Raw genomic sequence first — 19,905 nt, 5'->3', positions numbered from 1 at the left:
AGTGTTGTTATATATGGTACACGAGTAGGGATGATTCCCATCAAGAAAGTGCCAACTACCTTTATAGAGACCTCTGATGCCCTCGTGGCGCAAGATAGAGAAGGCCATTCGAGAAACCTGCTTCTATGATACCTGAAGTGAAGAAGGAGATGCAGAGAATGAGTTGAACATGGTTCATAGGGAAAGGATTGGTTGATTTTACTTCATTAAGGACATATTGGATTATACAATATGTTCGGGGGTAGTTTTGGTATTAAAAGAAATTGATTACTTAATAGCCATTCCTCATGGTGAGAGGCAATAGAAAAAATCTTTGAGTTTAGAGGGAGGGAGCGATATTTTTGAAAAATTATAAGAGAAACTTGATATTTCACTGTGATTCAAGGAAGGGACTGATATTTTCCTTTTTTTTTTTTTTTTTTTTTTTTTTTTTTTTTTCTTTTTGGTAAAAATATCTCATTGTCATGAAATGAAAAATCCTTGTTAAAAAGAAGAGGATTATAGATGACTTTGAAGCTAAATTAAGTAAATTGGGAATTTCAAAATGGATTCCCGATTAATTGCGAAGCTTAAAAGGAAATCCAAAATTAGAATAAGAACAATTTCAATAAACGTGAACATTCAATTGAGATGAATGTACAAACAGGGCAAAAAAGATTAACAGAGAATTTGAAACTACTTTCCTTGTAGGAACCTCTTCCACCATGAATACTACATAAGAAGAATAAGAAGATAAGGAAACACAAACCTCAAAGGAAATGCAACGTTCATATTTCACTGTATCTCCCAAAAATCCAATCAGGAAATCACAAAATCGCTAAGAATTTCAATGTTCTTGCTAAGATTGGAAACATGAATTAGCAGATTCTTGACGGATAATGCAAATAACACAATGATTCAATGAATATTGGATCGAAAATGTGGAAATTAGGAAATCACAAAATGCTCACTCCATCGATGAGCAGCAATGGTGAAGACAGAGTCGCCGGTGGACAGTAACGGTGAAGACGTTACCGGTGAGCTCTTCTCTCTAAGTTCTAAGTGAAGAAAGGGGCGGAACCATAAGTTCCTTCTCATTCTTCTTCTTTTCATCCATTAACTAGAGGGGCATTTAAGATATTTAAAAAATTAAATTAGGCACTTAACAACAAAATCTAATAGGTACTAACGAGTGGTAGAATCTTCAAATTTCAGGGGAGAGAAGTGAATTAATTCATAAAATTTGGGAAAACTTGATATTTTCCCAAAGTTTAGGGGAGGGGAGTGATAATTCCTCGAATATTTATGAAACGAGAGTAGAATAAATAAGCAACTAATCTGAAAGTCCAAAGTTCACAGTTCTCTTCTGAACCAGCACAGATTCCTTCCAAAACTGTAACCTATGTTTCTCATCACAAAATTAGTTCCCATCCCAAAAGAGGAGGATGATAGTGCAATGCATCATTGTTGTACCTCACAAATGGGCATTTCTGGAGTGAACATATCCATGTAAACATCAGAAAGGTCACTTAAACCAACATTAACAGGATACGCTACTTAATATCGACGGACCAGGACAAAATCATCATCTTCGAGAATTTGTACATCTTTATCTCCAACAAAATTCTCCCGTCCAAGTTCCCTCACTATATTCACAAATTCCACCCTCCTTGCTCGAGGAAGAGGTAGATAGGGCAGCCGAAACACGGGCCTGACCACCCCAAGCTGGGCTAGAGCTGTGTTCAGGCCAATGGGGTTAGGCTCACGAAACAACCAATCAATCAAAGGTATGAGCTTCGAATTCAGCAAAGGGTTCTTGGCCTCAAACATCAGCTCCCACATCACTCGTGGAACCAAGTTGCTGGTAACAGATACCACTCCAGTGGCTCCATGGTCCCACCTTGCATCATGACACTGATCGTCATTGCCACTCCATGCCACAATTCCCTCATCTGTGTACTCTTTGATTCTATTGTTGCCCACACACTCCTTCACACCAGCCATGTTAGCACTCTGCGCAATGGTGCGGATAACAGGAGGAGGAATATCTTGACCAGTCCTCGATGGAACATTGTAGATAATGGTAGGCCCCATGGGAAGAACGGCCTCAAAATGAGCAACCATACCTTCCATGGATGTCTTGCCATAATAAGGATTGATGTGAAGGGCAGCATGCATCCCAACAGCAAAACCCTGTTCAGTGGCATGGACTGCTTCTCTTGTTGAGTTGCTTCCAGTATTTCCAATCACCTTGATCAATCCGCCAAAACAATTAACCGTGTGCCCAATGAGCATGATGTGTTCATCCCAGCTCATGAGTTGCCCTTCACCTGTTGTGCCACCCACTATCACACCTTCAGCACCGCCTAAAATCTGCATATGCATCAATGCATCATAAGCTTCAAGGTCAAATCTGCCATCAGGTAGGTATGGAGTCTTAATGGCAGTGACTAATCTAAGTGACTTTATCTCCTCTGCCGATGTCCTGCAATTAAAAGGAATATTATCTTGAAACAGAATATGCATGAATTAAACAAGCAAAAATAATTCATCCAAAGACACAGAAGTACCATGTACAGGACAAGTAAGATTCTTACCATCCATGTTTAATGGATTTTTATCCTGTTCAATTATCTATATTTTTCTCTGTAATACCTCCATCATTCCTTGCTAATTCTAAGTTGCAAGGCTTTGGTCCTCTCATTATTATTTCCCTTGTATAGAATATTCAAGTACAATATGCTTTATAGACATCAACATACTGGACAACCAACCTCCACACTTCACATTGCTGAACGCGATAGATTTTTTATTCTATTTTCAAGAGGAAATTCGAGGTTTGTATGGACCATCTAAACAAACATTTTACACCCAAATAATTTGAATAAATTGAACCAACATTTAGCAATAAAACTTGGTAGACTCAATAAGAGCAAATCGATTGCATCCATGTCCAAAAATTTTAATATCCATTTGGAAATATATGAAGAATATTGGTTCAAACATTGGAACATGTTATGATCTAGCTGTTACAGGTCGTAGAAAATATAGGCAAGTCTGTCCAATCTTGTAATTTCTGTTTCATTTCACCAAATATCCCCAGGTAAAGCAACTTTTGAAATCACATGCTGAAGTTAAAGGGAGACGATCAATTAGGAAATGCACAAGGGTACTCCATCCTTTCAAACTTGGTCACATCCAATACCATGTCTCATTCAAGTGTCAAACATATGCTAAGAAATGCTATCAAGAATAACAGTTAGATCAAGTAAAGAGTTCAGATATAAACAATTAACAGTAATTAAGTTCGCTGAGATCAATGTCTAACTCCTGGTATCCATGTATGACACCACAACCATGTCCATGAATATGTACAAAGGAGAGACAAACGTGAGACAAATATAATGACAGAGAAATTGACTCTGACGTCTCTTTTGGAACAGATAGCAGTAAGACCTTCCTGTAGGTAATTTCCTGCCCCAAAGCTTTAAATTTGGATCGGACATGAAATCTCCAAATAGATTTAAAAGGGCATGATAGGGATCCTCAAAATTAAATATGTTCCAAGTTCACCTATAAAAAGATCCAGATTGAAGTGAAGCAACCACAGGAAGCAAGAATCCAAATCCTCGAATCTTTCTCATTCTCAAAAAGGAAAGATCCTGAAGGCACTCTACAAGGGACTGAACAATGTCAACCTCACAATCCCCAAAGCAGTCTTTTGCACCCCAGGTTCAAGCTCATGCCACTATCTGACAAACAAAAGCACTCCAGCCACTCCTTAGTAGGCTAGTTCCTAGAGCTATATATGGAATACAGTTTAGGAAACCTATCATAAGGGTGGTCTCACCCATCAGATGTCCTCCCAATCCCCCAAGCAGTCTTTTGCATCCCAGGTTCAAGCTCATGCCACTGTCTGACAAACAAAAGCACTCCCTAGTAGGCTTGTTCCTAGAGCTATATATGGAATAAAGATAAGGAAACCTATCATAAGGGTGGTCTCACCCATCAAATGTCCTCCCAAAACCAGATCCTATAACCCTTCCCTATCATATCTGATCCAAAGCACCAAAGACATATATTCTTCCAACAAGCCTTAAAGGTCACTCTATGAGGGAGGTTGGAATCCCACCCGCCAAAGTCACGCCAAGAATAGATTTAATCACAATATGCCACAGGGCCTGTTTCTCCCCAGGAAATCAATAACCATTTCCCAAGCAATGAGAAATTTCTTGTAGAGAATGCATGTACACAAAGCAGTTATTGCATTTTTTAGATACTGCATGCCCTACATAGCAATCAGTACCAAATGACCTCTATCTTGTTATTTTTTTCTGTTCTCTTACAAATTTCTTTGCCAGTTTCCCATTCTCTAATAAGATGCAATACCCATGGTTTCAAGGATTGTGCGTGATAGGCCGGATCAAAAGGGGATCGGTGGTCACCAGTCCAGCGAATACTAGTGGATAACAGTTTGGAAGATATCAAGATGATTGGCAGCCACCAACCCAACCTCTGATAATGGTTTAAATCCTTGGTTACAGCTAAAGACTTAAAAAGGTAACCTAGACCAAGTGTATTTTTTATGAATTAGAGTCCAACAGAAAAAAAAAATGATGACATTAAAATTTATAAAAATAAAAAAAGAAGAGCTTATTTCACAAAGAACTTCGGAAAAAGTATAATCAACTCAAATGTATAAATTGTCCCACTTAGAAATATACCAGAACCCCAACTACAATAAAACAAAGTTTGGATGTGTAAGCCAATTTCATTCACATAATCAAATTAAGGATGAAGCCATCAACCGACAGAAAACAAAAATAACATTTATTCAAAATGTAAATAATAATTTTTCTCAATGAACTAAGGGAGACAAAAAAAGGCACCGTATTGTCTTGGTTAGATAAAGGCTCAATCTCAGTCCCATTCAGAGGATATGTGGGCTGAGAAGTGTTCAGAATTGAATAGGAACCACATCAAGAATTGTAAAAAATAATGAAAATTGCAAGGTCAATGTAAAACGAGATACTGCAGAAAGTGGTTGGTGATCAAGTCTAATAAAATCAAGGAGAGGCTTCTGTTAAAACTATAATGAATTACCTGTTTTTGACCTCAAGACTGCGCATTGGAAGATGGAAATCATGGAGCATGGCTGCTTCTGGAGAACACCATCTTACATTCCTCCTGTTTATTGAACATAGAGAGATTCAGTACAACAAAAAAAAAGGGGGTAAAAGCAAATTTTCTACAATAAAAAGTTAAAGCAGATCTTCCATCTATTCCCACAACCCACACACTCAAGGATTTAAGGTGGACATCAGCATCAGGATGACATTTTAGAGGCATAATGAGTATGCACCAGATATCTATTAATTCAGATATTGGAATTGAAAAAGTTAATAAGAACATTCTTCAAGTTCTAAACATAAATAAGGCAAACAAATCTTCTTCGGGGAATAAGTGAAATAAGAGAGAGAGATACCTCTTACGGTTACTGGTGCTAGCAAAATGTGGGAGTTGTAAGGTTGCCTCTCTTAAGCAAGCACTATAGCTCTTCAACAAACACATCTGTGAGACTAATTGAGAGCAGTGTCAATGAGCTTCAACTACAATATTCTGTGAACACCAAACAAAACAGTAATATAATAATAATAAATAAATAAAAAATAAAAACAACAACAACAGCAATACACTCCAACAACATAATAATAAGGCACTCATATCCTTTAAAGCCAAAAGCTACATTTTAGAAATTTATATGTACTTCCTACAATCAATTTTCCCAAAAGTGTCTTGTAAGAGAGTGGTAAGAAGCAAAAGAAGATCATAACTTTTTTATTTTTTGGGGGTACTAGAAGATCATAAGTACTGTAATAGATAATGGAAGCTCGGTAGTAATGATGACAAAAAATGAAAAGAACAAACAGGTAGATAATGGTTGTGGAGTTGGAGCAAGTCCGTGCATCATGTGAACAACTACCTAGCGCAGTTGGTGGTGAGTGGTGCGGTAAGCCCATCCTACCAGGAGGTCCTGGGTTCGAGCCTCCTGGTTCTCACCTTCCCTCCCTCCCCCCACCCCTACCCCTAGAATAGGGTAGCGTAGGTACTGGGAAAAAAAAAGGGTACGTGAATCATTGCAATTGCGTGCTGTAAAGCAGGAAGTCAGCTATGTCAGTATGTCAAAGGGCATTACAGTTTCCATGGGTATATCTAATTTCATAAGTTAAACTAGGGAAGAACAACTACAGAATTATCATTTTAAGAGAAAATACAACTTAGAAGATGAAGCTAAGTGTTTTCAGGTATTGATTTTTTTAGGTACAGAGAGTCAACCCTCTGTAACAACCTGTCACAAACACAAGCAGGGCAACAACACCGCAGTATGAGAAGGAAAGAGCCCAGCATCCTTCAAATGAATTGAAGAGGAAGATTAATAATGCCATTTTGTTTAAGGGAAAGTGCCACATTCACAAACTGATTAGCAGGGTGATAAAAAATTTATTATAAGACATTAATATTCTCGCAGCATTGCAAGAGCAACAGTAAGGTTGCTCCATTGTGACCGTGGGTAAGACTGCATACAATATGACCCTCCCCCAACCAGCTGTGGCAGGAGCCTTGTGCACTGTTTATGCCCTTTTAGCATGGCAACAACAAGTGCTAAGTAACAAAAAACAAATTTTAATGTCTTGCAGCTAGAGGCAATAAGGATAAAATTTCCCTGCCTTCTATTTGAGAACTCATTTACCATTTTAACATGTTTGAATGATTCCATCCAACCTCAGCAAGTAAAGAAAAAAAAATCTGCAACTAACATTCTGATCTAAAATTGAAGAATAAAATAAATAGCAGCTGGAAATCAGAAGTAGAATGAATCAATAGAAATGACAGAAAACAATCAAGGTGACTTCTTTCTAGCCGTTCAAACCTAAAACTTAATTCCATAAAATCAATGACAATAATGCTATCCAACAATGAAATTCCATATAATATAGAGAATTCACACAAACCGATTTCGGCAATTGAGAGAATCAGAGAGACTGCAAATAATAGGAAATTGAAGTACAAGACTTGACTTGAAAGAGAATGATACAGCGAAAGAGATAATCTGCGAACTGAGAATAACGATCACTCAGCTGGGTGGCTCCGACAGGGGAGTCGACACTTACCGTCAGGACTTCGGCTCTCAGTCGTTCTCCCGATGCAGCAAAACCCTACAAGTATATTTTACCAAAGACAACAAACCCTAAAATATTTAGGCTTTATCCGATTGTTTGACTATTGTAGTGTCATGGTCAAAGAATTAAATGAGGAGCCAGTTTCTACTGTGTTTAAATAAAAAATAAATAAATAAATTACAACAACAACCACTAAACAGCACATTTTGTTGTGAATTTTATATCCTAACAAGGTGACACTTTTGCTGGTTGGGACAGTTTTCCAATTTGACAAATGTACATTTGGGGTTGCATGTCATATACTCATATGTGTTGGGTTGCGTGTATGTATCTAATTAGAGGGAGATTGGAGAAAAAATCATTGAAGAGGATTCGAAACCCACTTATGTGAAACTTGGATTGATTGCATCAAATTAAAACTTGGGCCAATGATCTCCAAGTTGTCAATGTACACTATGCTCCTTCACAACTATTTTTCTCTCTCTTTAAATATAGGAGAATAGTTCCACGTATGATCATGCATGGTGCATGGTTTTACTTTAACCCTTTGGATGGGAATAACCCATTGAAATATCAATTCCACCTCCTCCGAAATGAACCAAAGGCGATCATACACAAAAATCAACCCTAAATACAAAACAATTGAATATGAAAAAGGTTTTTTTGAGTGTCAGGCACTAATATCACTTCTATGTCTATCTCTCTCATTCTCATATGAGATTACCTCATTGCCTTCTTATATATGATATCATTTTGTTAATGTGCCCTCAATGCCATTTGCTCTAATAAATTCTTCCCAAAATATATTAAAGAAAGTGTTCAGGTGTGCTAACATCTCAAATACATTTTTTTCCCTTCAAATTTGGGTGGGCAAAGATAAAGTCCAAGTGATAAATGGCCTACAAATATCTCGTGGATTAAAGTTCCATCATAACAAACTTTTCGTGATTTTTGTTTTTTAACATGTTGAGTACAATTGAACGGCGAAAGGAAACATACATGGGAGTAAGACTTAAGGGTTTATATTCATACCCTCACACTTTTCTTTTGGATTTGGTAGAATAGACCCTCACATTCATACAAGAGCATATATGAATGTGATACGTATATATTATAATACCATTCAAAAGCTTAGTTTTTGTATGATGGTTAGGTTATCACTCTCTCTTATTTATATGTCAAATTTGAGTTCAATCTAATATTTATACCACATAAGTATTAAATTAACAATAAAAAATGATGGAAATAAAAATATGGACGATCAAAATTACAAGGGAAATGTGTTATACAAGGCTAACCAAATACATGACATCAATATATATATATATATATATATTTTTGTTGTTTTGGGTAGAACTTGTCTATTTCAATGGTTAATATTTTGTTCAATTGACAATGTTTTTTCATCTGGGGAGCCGGGGAGTGTATCCTATGTCATTGAAACTTGTGCCTAATGTGTAATGATCCCCTTGCCCATCATCAACTGTTGAATGCAGTTGATTAGGTGCAACTTGTCGAAGTTTGTTGTACACATGTTGCACCCATATTATGCCTTTTGAGGCTCTCACAATGATCCTTACATCTTGGTTTAACATTTTTGGATCTTCACTTGGATAAACTCTTAGACACATTGCTCATTTTATATATTCATTAGGCCCCGTTTGTTTAGAGGGGAGTTAGGTGTGGAAATACCTGACCACTGGATCCCACAAGTTGGTGGGGTTAAAAGCAGGAAAAATAAAGTTGGATTTTCTCTCCCCAATCTTGTTTGGTTAGCACATAGCTGATGGGAGAGAGAGAGAGATAACAGAGGAATGAAGAAAGAGTCATTAATTGCAATAACTTCCCACCCACAAATAAGTACAACTCTTCCACCCCTTCAATCCTACTCCATCAAAATCCCCCTAAACAAACGGGCCCTTATAGTTTTATCTCTCGATTGTAAAGAAAATCAACTCTTGGAATAAAAACTCCAACATTGTCTACTCACTTGGATAAACAATTGTTTTTGGAAAATCCAACTCTTAAAGACTCCATTCACATTGGAATACTAATTCCTCCACTTGTTTGAAAGACATACATATTGGAAGACTAACCTCATCTACTATGTTGTAATAACTATTATCTTAGGAAAACCCAATTCTTGAAAACTTTATTCACATTGAAATACTCACTTTTCTATTTTTTTTAGAAGACAAAACTCTTAGAAGACTCCAACTTCTTTCACACACTCTCTTTCTTCTCTTATGGTAGAGAAGATTTGTTATCTCTTTATCTCTTTTCAAGAAAAACATATTAAGAAGAGTTATAGACGCCAACTGATATAACATGATTTCACATGAGTTTGGATTCAATTTTGTTCAATCACCTAATTCAATTATACATTTTATCCATCAATCAATCTAAAGCATTGAATCAATCTATCAATCGATCTAAATAAAAACCACAAACTCAACACTTCAATGTTTAGCCTTGTGATTGGTGGCTCTTACGACCAAAGAGTAAAATGAAAATAATTCAATTTTTTTTATCCGGCCGATCCAGATTCCAGATCGATTTTAACCGGAAGCCGAAATTAGAAACCGTGGGGCCCAAGGTAGTGTAATTTTTTTTTTTTTTTTGGGCTCTCGTACGGTGGACTGATGGGCGCCAGCAAGCGAAAGGCTATACCTTCCCTTGCTTGACGTTTAACTCATATTAGTCTCCAAGGTTTTAAATATTTACGGACGCTACCGTGAAAGCATTATCGTAATTAAGTAGGATACAGAACCTTATTTATGGTCCGACCGAAATGCTCGCTTGGCACAAAAAACAAACGCCATAAATGATGTGTTACTCGTTAATTTTTTACCTTCTTTCACTCCCTCATCCCCAAAACCTGCAAATTGCGAGGGAGGGAAGAAGAGCGCGAAGGCGCGAAGCTTACCAGGCTGAGTAGTCACTGGTCACTCATCGGTAGAGAGAGAGAGAGAGAGAGAGAGAGAGAGAATGGCAGGAGCCATTACTCAGCGGCAGCCTGGGTCAAGCACCGGGGGAGGTGTTGTTGGCGGAGGTCAAGTTCCTCCAGGTTCGCCGATGTCTATGGCGAACTCGTTTCGTGTCGCGGCCGTCGCTACGCGTTTAACCTCACACATCAGTGGGATTCGGACGGATCCCAATGAGTTCATCAACCTTTGCCTCGCATTAGCCAGGTTTTTCTTTCGTCGTAATCCCTCTCCGTGCGGCAAATTTCCATTTACTTTCTCTATTTTAATTTTTTTATTTTGTTCCTGGTTTCAAATTTATTCTTATCTGTTGTCATTTCCCTATAACGGAGTTCCGTTGCGATTTCTATTAATAACATGGAGGACGGGTATGGGGCTATAGTGCTGAACTGTGGAATCGTATGAGACTTGGACTTGCATTTTGGATTAGTATTGGGATTTGAGTATTTTTTGGTTGATCATGCGGCTGCGAAGGATTCGTGGATAATGAAGTTTTACTTTAGTTTTGTCGTCGATGGAAGGTTGGTCGCTTGCACGGATTGATTGCAATGGTGTAGCAAGTATGTTGGATTTAGAGTTCTTTTGGCTGTATACGTCGCTGATTTAGTGTGTTTGGGTTCCCCGGAGAAGGGCTTTGCGGAAACGATGTTGCCTAATTGTTCCTGTGCGTTGAAACTTTCTCTACTTTCTCAGTGTGTACGAGTTACGGAGATTACAACTCTAGGATTTTAAACATCGAGTTAAAAACCATAGGAAGAGTTGCAACTAGATGTGGAAAAATAGGGAAATTTTGCCTTTACAGATGAAGCCTAGCGTCAATGCTTATGGAGGAACCGTACTTTTTACCCAATAGAGTAGTTGCTGGAGATTAAAATTCTATTTCATTCATATTACACAAAATATTATAGATTAGAAGGTATTTAAAATAATTTCCACTATAGATTACAAGGTAGTTAAAATAACTACTACTTTGCACGTTAAGAGAATTAAACCCACCTCCCAATTTAGAGTCATAACTAAATCCACTACTCCACTGCTCCACTACTCATGGTTACTTTAAACTACTAATACATAACTTCTCTCTATGTATACAACTACCCGTTCACACCTCAACCACTTGGAATCCTCTTGCATGTAGCCCTCCTAACCTTGCAACTCATGCATGGACATGAACCAAGCACACTTGTCTAGGCACATAACACAACAAGTGTTAGAGAATTAGCATTTACTCTTGCAAGGAAAAATAAAGGGGAGGGGGTGGGAATCAGATCCCATTTTTGGTTAAGTTGTTATATGCTAACATTCGATTATTTCTTTTAGGGGCCCTTTGGTTGATTTGTGGTGTTATTTTTTGTTCCCCCATCAGTAGTTGTGTTGAGATCACCATGGGGAATTTACTTCACAAAAGTGGTTGGAAATTTGTTTGTTAAGATTAAAAAATAGAGGGATAAAAAGAATTATCTCTTTAGGGTTTTTGCTTCTCTACACGTATCACTATTACCCAGATGTGTGGCACGAGCGGAATTTTTGGTTTTTAGTAAATTGTAACATAACAAAGGAAGAAGATTCAAACTGGCACCAGTTTTTTTTTTTTTGAGTGCCATTGCAAATTGGGTGCTCTAATTGGTCAGTCATGGTTATTTATCCTATATGATATTGAGGAAAAATTGGAAATTTGGATTGCTTTTTTGATTGGTGTCCTGGATTTTCGGTGCTGATGTTTAAGAGGGAGATCACTTGGGCTTTGGGAGGATTTGTGGTTGGTGAGGGACGTCTAACTTGACCCAACGTCAATGTGCTGACTGGAGGGTTTTGGAAGATTTTCATCCTACCTGATACACATAATTCGTGTCATGTTTTAGGAAGTTTCCTGCTTTGTGGAACCTCACTCATCAATTTTCACCACCTCATTATTCTTCTTTATGTAACTTTTCCATATACTATGTTGTCGTTGTATTTATCTTAGAATAATTTGATTATAGGGTTGATCTCTATAACTCAAACTTGGTATTAATCATTGCTTTTGTCTCATCCACCAAAATAATATCATTAGCAAAAAGCATAAACCAAGGAACCTCATCTTGAATGTTTCTGGTTCATTCATCTATGATAAGTGCAAATAGATAGGTGGCTTAAAACTGATCCTTGATGTAACCCAATTATAATTGGGTATCCACTACCTTGACGCCCCACAAGTCTTACACTTGTCACCACACTATCATAAATGTATTTAGTTATGTCCACATATTTACTCGAAGCACTTATCTTCTCTACATGGAAAGCGATTTATTACATTATGGCTAAATGAATTACTCAAAATTGGGTCTCCTTGGACTTGTAGACTCTTAATAAAAGAGGACCATGACTTGGCTTTGATGTTGAGCATCCAATTCAATTGAATCCCAAGCAAGGATTAAAGTATCGGTATCGGTCACCGTATCGGTCGGCCAAAATTAAGATACGTATCGGAGAGTATCGTATCGTATCGGAGATACACTAAGATACGCTAAAGATACACACATAAATGGATAGGAAACATTTTTTTAAACACTTTTGCATAAAGAATTTGTTAAAAAAAACTATTGATAACATGTATTATGCATAAACACTAAATTGAGGGTATCGTACTAAGAATTCAAGGTTTGTAGTTGTCCCATAAATGTAAAATCCTTGTTCCCAACCTTGATTTCCACTTTAGTTAGAGAGAAATATGGCTAACAGCAACTTTGGAACAAAAACCCTTCAAAAAATCGTGTGTTTTCTGAAAAATTACCCATCTTGGCCATTATATGACCGATACTCACCGATACGTATCGATACTCACCGATACATATCGATACGTATCGATACTCCCCGATACGTATCGATATATATCGATACTCACCGATACGTGCCAATATATACCGATACGTACCGATCGATACATACCGATACTCACCGATACGTACCAATACATACCGAAACGTATATTTTACCTCAATTTTATAATTTTCATAGTCGTATCGAGGTATATCGTAGCGTATCGATGTGTATTGGTGGTGTATTGATGAATATCGGTATGTATTGTAGGATATATGTCGATACGAAAGGATTTTAAAAATTTCATGTATCGTATCGGTTGGCTAAATTTAAGATACGTATCGGAGGGTATCGTATCGGTATCGGAGATACTTAAAACCATGATCCCAAGTGTGGGCAGATATCTTTAGATAAGCCAAGTGATAAGTTTTCAGACTTTGTTTGACTTTTTAACCAGATCAGTATTGTTCTCTTTATTGCTTGTTTCCCTCTTGGGTCCTCTGGGCTCTACTGTGTGGGGATTTTCTTTGTTTTGGTTATCCTTTTCCTTGGTAGCACTCCATTACTCATCAAAGATAATAGCATGTATGTGGACAAAAGTATGCATAGCTTTGTTACAACAAAATTTTCTTCTCGGATTGCTCCAGTATGATGGATTGAGGGGGTGCAGCTACGCTGCCAGAGGAAATGCAACACGATAGAAGAGTTCGCTCTGCTGTTACAACAAAATTTTCTTCTCTAATCTCTCTCTCTCGCTTGTGTGTTGGTCAGTTTCTCATTGCTGATTCTTTTTTATGCATGTAGATCATAGTTATTAAGGTGGTGAGGCGACTGAGGGTCTTTTAGAGTGCCTTAACGATAAGGCGGGTATAAGGCGTCGCCTTATTGACTAAAGCGTTCCTGTGTAATTTTTTTTATAAAACCATTATATTTGACTCAAATCCTAGTTGAATCCTACTACTCATATGCTAAATAAATATTAAAGGTTCATATTATATACCAATGCAAGATATTCATATTTATCAATCATCAATCACCAATCACCATTCATCAATCATTATCATGATGATCATAACATATTAACATATAATATAAAAACATAATTATGAAACAAAATTATAAATATAAAGAAAAGAAGACTTTAAATATTCAAGTATTCATTACTAATATGTAAGGGCCCTACTTTGATCAATCCCAATAATTGTTCAACTGCTAGGTATGAGAAACACACAGCTGATGCAAGAAGAAAGAGAAACACGTAGCGTCACTATCACGATAAGTCAAAAGAGAAGATACTATATGCAGAATAAATTTCTGGAAAGCAGACCTGGTGGAAGAACAGGAATCAGCTGTGGTTGAAGAAACTGGTTCTTCTCACAGTAACTGCGTTTTGGCCCCAAACTACACGACCAGAATTGCCCATTTGTTTGAACACACCACCCACTTTTAGGACCATGGGTTTAGGAACGAGGGAGATTAAACTCCTTTCCCTTTGTCCAGTCTACCACTCAAAACAGAGTATAACCAGTAAATACAGAAAATTTCAATCGACTGAGGAAGTATAGAAAGGAGAAATTGAATAAACAGAAGAAAATAATTATGGGGCAAGAAGAAAGAAGGGGAATAAAGGTAAGGGTGTGGAATGATTGTACTATGTCAGCACGTCAGCAAGAGTCTTACGACTCTTATGGTCACACCGTAGGTTAAAAAAAAAAAAAAACTATTAAGACTTGAGAGTTGTAAGACTGATGAACAGACGAAGATGAAAGAAGAAGAAGGGAGAGAAAGAAGAAGAGAGAAAAAAAAATTCTCACAAAGAAGATGAGAAAAATAAAAAAAATAAAAAAATAAACAACATACCTGGAGAGAGGGGAAAGAACCTTCGCCGGAGGTTGCCAGAGAAGAATTGAAGGAGGAGGGACCGCTGGAGTGCTTCACCATTGGCTGTGGAGCGATTTGGGGTTTTGAGAGAATATCGTGTTTTTTTGGTAGAGTTTTAAGTCATTAGCTTTTGATCCACTGTATCTCATGTGCATCAAAATTTATGCACTAGCCAATCATGAAGTCTATTTTGGAATATTCATAAATCAGCTGTAAAAACAAATATTTTTTTAAAAAGCCCATAAGGCGTCGCCTTATAGCGCCTTACAGCATAAGGCAGTCGCCTTTCATACCCAACATTAAGCGGCTTACTGCCTTAACCTCTCTCGAGAGCATTAGTGCCTTACCAACCCCTTACCATCGCCTTAATAACTATGATGTAGATTTGAGTAATAATGCCTTTGGTACTTTTTTTATGTTTTGTGCATAATTTTTTAGTTAATCGTTAATTTGTTTTGACTTTGTTCTGTAGTCCTTTTCATATTTACTTCCAATTGCTATTTGGCCATGTATATCTTGATCTTGATGAGTTAGTGAGTTACTAATTGTGCAAATTTTGCATGTTACTTTGTTTTCCTTGCCATACTTGACAAGATTTCCTTTGACGAATACAGAGGTATTGATTATGCAGTTGCAAACAATGAGGTTCCAAACCGTGCTCAAGAATTACCTATGGTGGTAAAACAGGTAACTTTGGTTGCATAATGGGAGATTTCCAGGTTTTCTGCTTGGTTGTGTTTATATAGTGATGGTATACTACCGTGGATTAGAATGGTTTTAGGTAACGGTAGTACATTGTCTAAAAATGTGGTGGTTTTTCTCTGAGCTTTATATATGATAAGCCTTTGAACTGGCAATTCTTGGGGCGAGATACTCTTTGGAAGGATCATTGTGGCAGAAATATCCTATCCAGTCCAAGGTTGGTAATTGTGCATTCCACCCATCAATTGTAATAATGATGGTTTAGTAGAAACCACCACCTCCTCCTATTTTGCCAGATGGGTCACCTCCATTTTCATTGGTTAAGCTGTACCATTGATGGACCTACATTGTTAAGATGTTCCCCATTGTATAGAACAAAAATTTATAAATAGTTTGGATAAGGTTTTAGTGGCAGATTGATCGGAGTGGTATCTATATCTCCAGCTGGTGTATGTTCTGTTTGTTGTGTACAAGCTCACAGAAATGACTATGACATGGTTTTCGTTTCTTTTTCATTTCTGTGGTACTGATTTGAGTGAGACTGGTAGTGTTCCTCAGGGTATCCTATACTTATATTTGTATTTTTTATTTATTTAGTTATTAAATACTAATAAATACTTAATTTTATTTCAATTGATTGTATGTTTATTAGTTATTAGCATTATTAATTAAGTAATAATAGTTCAAAAAAATTTATTTATTACATTTAAGTAGGGTATATTACAAAAATTGGGTTTTTAATCTGCACTCATAGATTAGGAAGCATTTTCCTCGGTACTGATTTGAAATTTAGAAAAATGACAAAATGACACAGCATTTTGGAGATAATAGCTTTCAGTTATGGCCTTATGAGTGTGGCAAATTTGGTCTACAGTAATAGTCATTTGTTAGATATAAATTGATCACAAGAACTGATTTTTTAAGAAGTATTGTAAAAAGTTTCCTATCATTGGTTTCATATGCGTTTAAAGTTGGGACAAAGAATGTGTTCTGTATGATAAATAAATAAATATATACAATCTACATAATAACATTGGTTTCATATGCGTTTAAAGTTGGGACAAAGAATATGTTCTGTATGATAAATAAATAAATATATACAATATACATAATAACATTTTGGTCTGCATGATGTAAATTAGCATACTACTTGGTGTTGGCTCATGTATTTGTTTCCTCTTTTTTGTTGGGCATTGTCCTACCTTTCAATTGTACAGTGTTGCATGTTTCCTGAAAAATTTGTGAAATATTTGAAAAATAGCGAATTTGCTAATGCGGCTTTCAAATGGTACTATCTTCAGAGGGTCAGATTGGTAGTTTAACTCAAAGACTCAATTAACACATTCTTGTTTCTGTATTCAACCTGTTAAATTCTCATGATAAATTGATCTACATGTGCCATTTCCGTAAAAGGCTTATGTTCTTAATTAAGCAGTATTCCAATTGTTTAAAATGACCCTTTTTTTTTTTTATGAACGGAATTTGTTTTCAGAATTGCATTATATGCTGATGTTCATTATCTGGTCCGATGTATTATTATCCACTGGTTGTCAATCTTTTTTTCACCTTCATTTGTTATGTAGGTATGTCATCGTAAAAACAACTACAGCTTCCAAGCTGTTATCATGGTGCTAATGGTATCTGTCAAGGTATTGCTTATAATTAAACTCATGCCATTGCTTAACATTGTTCATTTCGTAACTTTTAGAATTCTTGTGCTGATATAATACTGTCTTGCTTTGGTAGAATGCCTGTAAGAATGGATGGTTTCTGGGTAATGATAATGAGGAGCTTCTTACCCTGGCGAATGAGGTTTCAAACATTTCTCAATTTTTGGAGTCCTCTTGTATTTGGTTCATTGTTCTGCACCCTCTTATATACCTATATGCCTAAATCTATTCTCTTTCTGTATTCAGATATTGAGCAGCTTCTGTAGCTCAGGAAACATAAACATTGAACCAAGTTCTGCCTTTTCTGCTATTCCAGAAATTATGTCCAGGTATGACTTTCCTTTTCTCCCCCCCCCCCCGGGGCGGGCCTTCTAAGATAAAAGGTTTATCAATTGTTAAGCTAGAAAGTCAGCAGAAGAAAGCCTAGTTGTCACTAAGCCATACACAGCCACCCAATGCAAAAGAAGCTACGGAATAAAAGGGTTATTGGCTCTGATATGAGAAACTCTCTTGCTTTCTCTGCTATTCTGTTTTCTGGAAATTTATCGTTCTTGAGAGCTCTCCCTTTCTGGTCCAGCTACATACTCAAAGGAACAGCTGCCAGAATAAGAGACTGTATCTTCTTTCCTCTTCTATTGATGCCTCTAATATGCCACCCCAGCAGCCTGGGAGGCACCCCCTAAACCACCCCAAAGATTACTAGACAGATCCACAGACCTCCATTGTAGAGGGATAACGCAGCAGTAACTGGTAACACACTAACACACATGTAACAAGGCATTAGGAATGATAAGCTGTCTAGATCGTAGTTGATTATTCAAAATATTGTCGAGTTGAGCTTCTTAGACTGAACATTTTGACCTTAGAAGGGAATGCTGCAACCAAGATAGCCTAGTAGGGACATTGAAGTAGGGATTGTTTCTGAATCAGGGTTCATGTCAGGCATGATTGTGGATCGCCCCATACTCTTGAACATTCTTATCAATAATCATCTCTTCCCCTTTGAATCTTGTAGCCAGAGACCGCATTCAAAAGATGAACCAATAATCAAGTTTCCAGTCATTGAGATTTGTCCTTAGGAGTTGGGACTGAAAACCTACTTATACTTCATGTTTTTCTTCATGAAATGGGCCACTACTGCATTCTCGTGTGCTGACATTTAAAAAAAATCGGGGAGTGATAAGAGGTTGTGATGCAGTCAAGGTTCCAGGTTTTGGGTTTCGAACCTGGCCAAAACCGAAACCTCCTGAAAATTGGTTGAAACTTGGGATTGTCCTGTGAGAAATTGAAACCTAGGTTTCGAGGCCCAAAAAATGGGCTTTTGACCCTTTTTTGCTCCCTATTTTTACCATTTTACACATTTTCCTTGAATTAGTTTCACAAAAAAACCGCCCAAAATGGTACTTGTGGTTTGGAGTCTTGGACCCAAGCTTGGTAGTATACGCTGAATTAAACAAAAGGGTAAACCAACCCTAACAAGCCTTAATAATATCGAACGAAGGTGTACGATAGAACTGGGATTAACCCAGATATTCCGAGGACCCCAGGTCAGCAACAAACATCCACTTGATGGGCCTCATACTCCCATCGAGTTTAGGTTGTGATGAGGTAGTTAGATCCTCCAAATCTCAGCATAATACGATGGCCTGATGCTGAGATATGAACAGATAATGAAACAGGAAAGTGGGTTCAGAAATAGAAATTATTGTGTTATAGACAAACCCAACCTTCAGATCTCCACCAAACGAAGGAAAGGGTTTGAACGATGATTCAGCCCTCCAAATATCAACAGAAACTGATGGTTGGATCTGGGGATCAGTCCAGTTGAAGTTGTTGAAGTAAGAACTCAGATCTGCAGAGCCGCAGGTGTGGTGGTATCTCAGATCAGCAGCAAAGCAGCAACTATTTGAGGGCTTCAAAGATGACTTCAGACAGTCTCGGATAGACTCTTGTGAGCGCATAAAATTATAGACCTGAAGTAATGTAGTTTAGGATAGGGGTCTAACCAAGTCTCAGCTTCAGGATCTTTTAATCTAAGAACAACCATAACCAACCCAACAATATAACAGAAAATCAAAATAATATAAGATAGTCTAGCAGGCTATCGACTTCAATATGGCAGTACTAATGAGGTCAAACCAGCAGCAACCTTTTAGAACTAAACCAGGGACTGAAAGTAGTTCCATTGGATTCACAAAAAACTGTAATTCATGAACCAAAGTCTAACACAACAGCAAGAGTCAAACCAGTCCAATCGATCTCAGTTTCAGAAATTCTGTAACTGAATAAACAGCAGGGAATATAGGACTGAAATCATGAACTAATGAAGGCAAATCAGTGAGGAATAGTATCAGCAACCAATTAGCAACACCCAACAGAAATCGATTTGCAAATCTGGGCAGAAATTAGGATCGGCCAGAATAGGGAGAAATCCCATAACTGCAGATTCCTTGGTCTGATGAGCCTCAAATTAAGGTTGAGTTCCCCTCTATATGATCTTAACACTCGATCAAAAACAGAGAGCCATCGGATGGCTGGATCTTCAGAACAGTACAGGGGCAGCAGGAGAGAAACTTGAGATTTCCAGAACCCTTACCTGGTTTGAAGAACCTTGCAATTAACTTTGAAAAGAAGGAAATAATAGTTGAAGAGACCGCTTGGACTTTACGCCGCAAAGAGTCAATTGGATCAAACACCAATTCCTTCAGC

General features: G+C 37.3%; 2 protein-coding genes across 8 annotated transcripts in view; one reads left to right on the top strand and one right to left on the bottom strand.

Annotated features, from left to right (window-relative positions):
* Positions 1-1,281: 1,281 nt before the first annotated feature.
* Positions 1,282-7,279, bottom strand: LOC122069661 (4-hydroxy-tetrahydrodipicolinate synthase, chloroplastic-like). 7 transcript variants are annotated; one of them, XM_042633722.1, is made up of 4 exons: positions 7,152-7,279; positions 5,465-5,550; positions 5,083-5,166; positions 1,282-2,464 (listed from the first exon to the last, which is right to left on the bottom strand). In XM_042633722.1, exons 2-4 carry the CDS (start codon positions 5,548-5,550, stop codon positions 1,537-1,539), a joined length of 1,098 nt encoding a protein of 365 aa, XP_042489656.1. In that variant the 5' UTR covers positions 7,152-7,279; the 3' UTR covers positions 1,282-1,536. The 7 variants fall into 7 exon arrangements, with proteins under 7 accessions (XP_042489656.1, XP_042489654.1, XP_042489655.1 ...); XM_042633720.1 differs by having other exon boundaries at positions 5,465-5,598; positions 7,152-7,272; XM_042633721.1 differs by having other exon boundaries at positions 5,465-5,558; positions 7,152-7,247.
* A 2,731-nt stretch (positions 7,280-10,010) lies between these two features.
* LOC122069659 (E4 SUMO-protein ligase PIAL1-like) overlaps positions 10,011-19,905 on the top strand; it is a 22,766-nt gene continuing 12,871 nt past the window's right edge. Inside the window, exons 1-5 of the mRNA XM_042633716.1 lie at positions 10,011-10,351; positions 15,439-15,511; positions 17,110-17,175; positions 17,273-17,338; positions 17,443-17,562. Coding sequence (XP_042489650.1) covers positions 10,149-10,351; positions 15,439-15,511; positions 17,110-17,175; positions 17,273-17,338; positions 17,443-17,562 — 528 coding nt within the window. The 5' untranslated portion in view covers positions 10,011-10,148. The remainder of the gene's footprint in view (positions 10,352-15,438; positions 15,512-17,109; positions 17,176-17,272; positions 17,339-17,442; positions 17,563-19,905) is intronic.

This window comes from Macadamia integrifolia, unplaced genomic scaffold (assembly GCF_013358625.1).
Source record: "Macadamia integrifolia cultivar HAES 741 unplaced genomic scaffold, SCU_Mint_v3 scaffold688, whole genome shotgun sequence".
In the NCBI taxonomy this organism is placed as follows: domain Eukaryota; kingdom Viridiplantae; phylum Streptophyta; class Magnoliopsida; order Proteales; family Proteaceae; genus Macadamia; species Macadamia integrifolia.
Note: the sequence above shows the minus strand (reverse complement) of the source record. Positions and strands in the feature narration are given on the sequence as shown.

Coding starts and splice junctions, on each gene's coding strand:
- LOC122069661 (XM_042633719.1), bottom strand. CDS start 5,999: ATGGGCTTACCGCACCACTCACCACCAACTGCGCTAG. Junction 5,559..5,962: donor CTCACCACCAACTGCGCTAG/GTAGTTGTTCAC, acceptor GCTCTCAATTAG/TCTCACAGATGTGTTTGTTG. Junction 2,465..5,082: donor AGTCTTGAGGTCAAAAACAG/GTAATTCATTAT, acceptor TTTTAATTGCAG/GACATCGGCAGAGGAGATAA.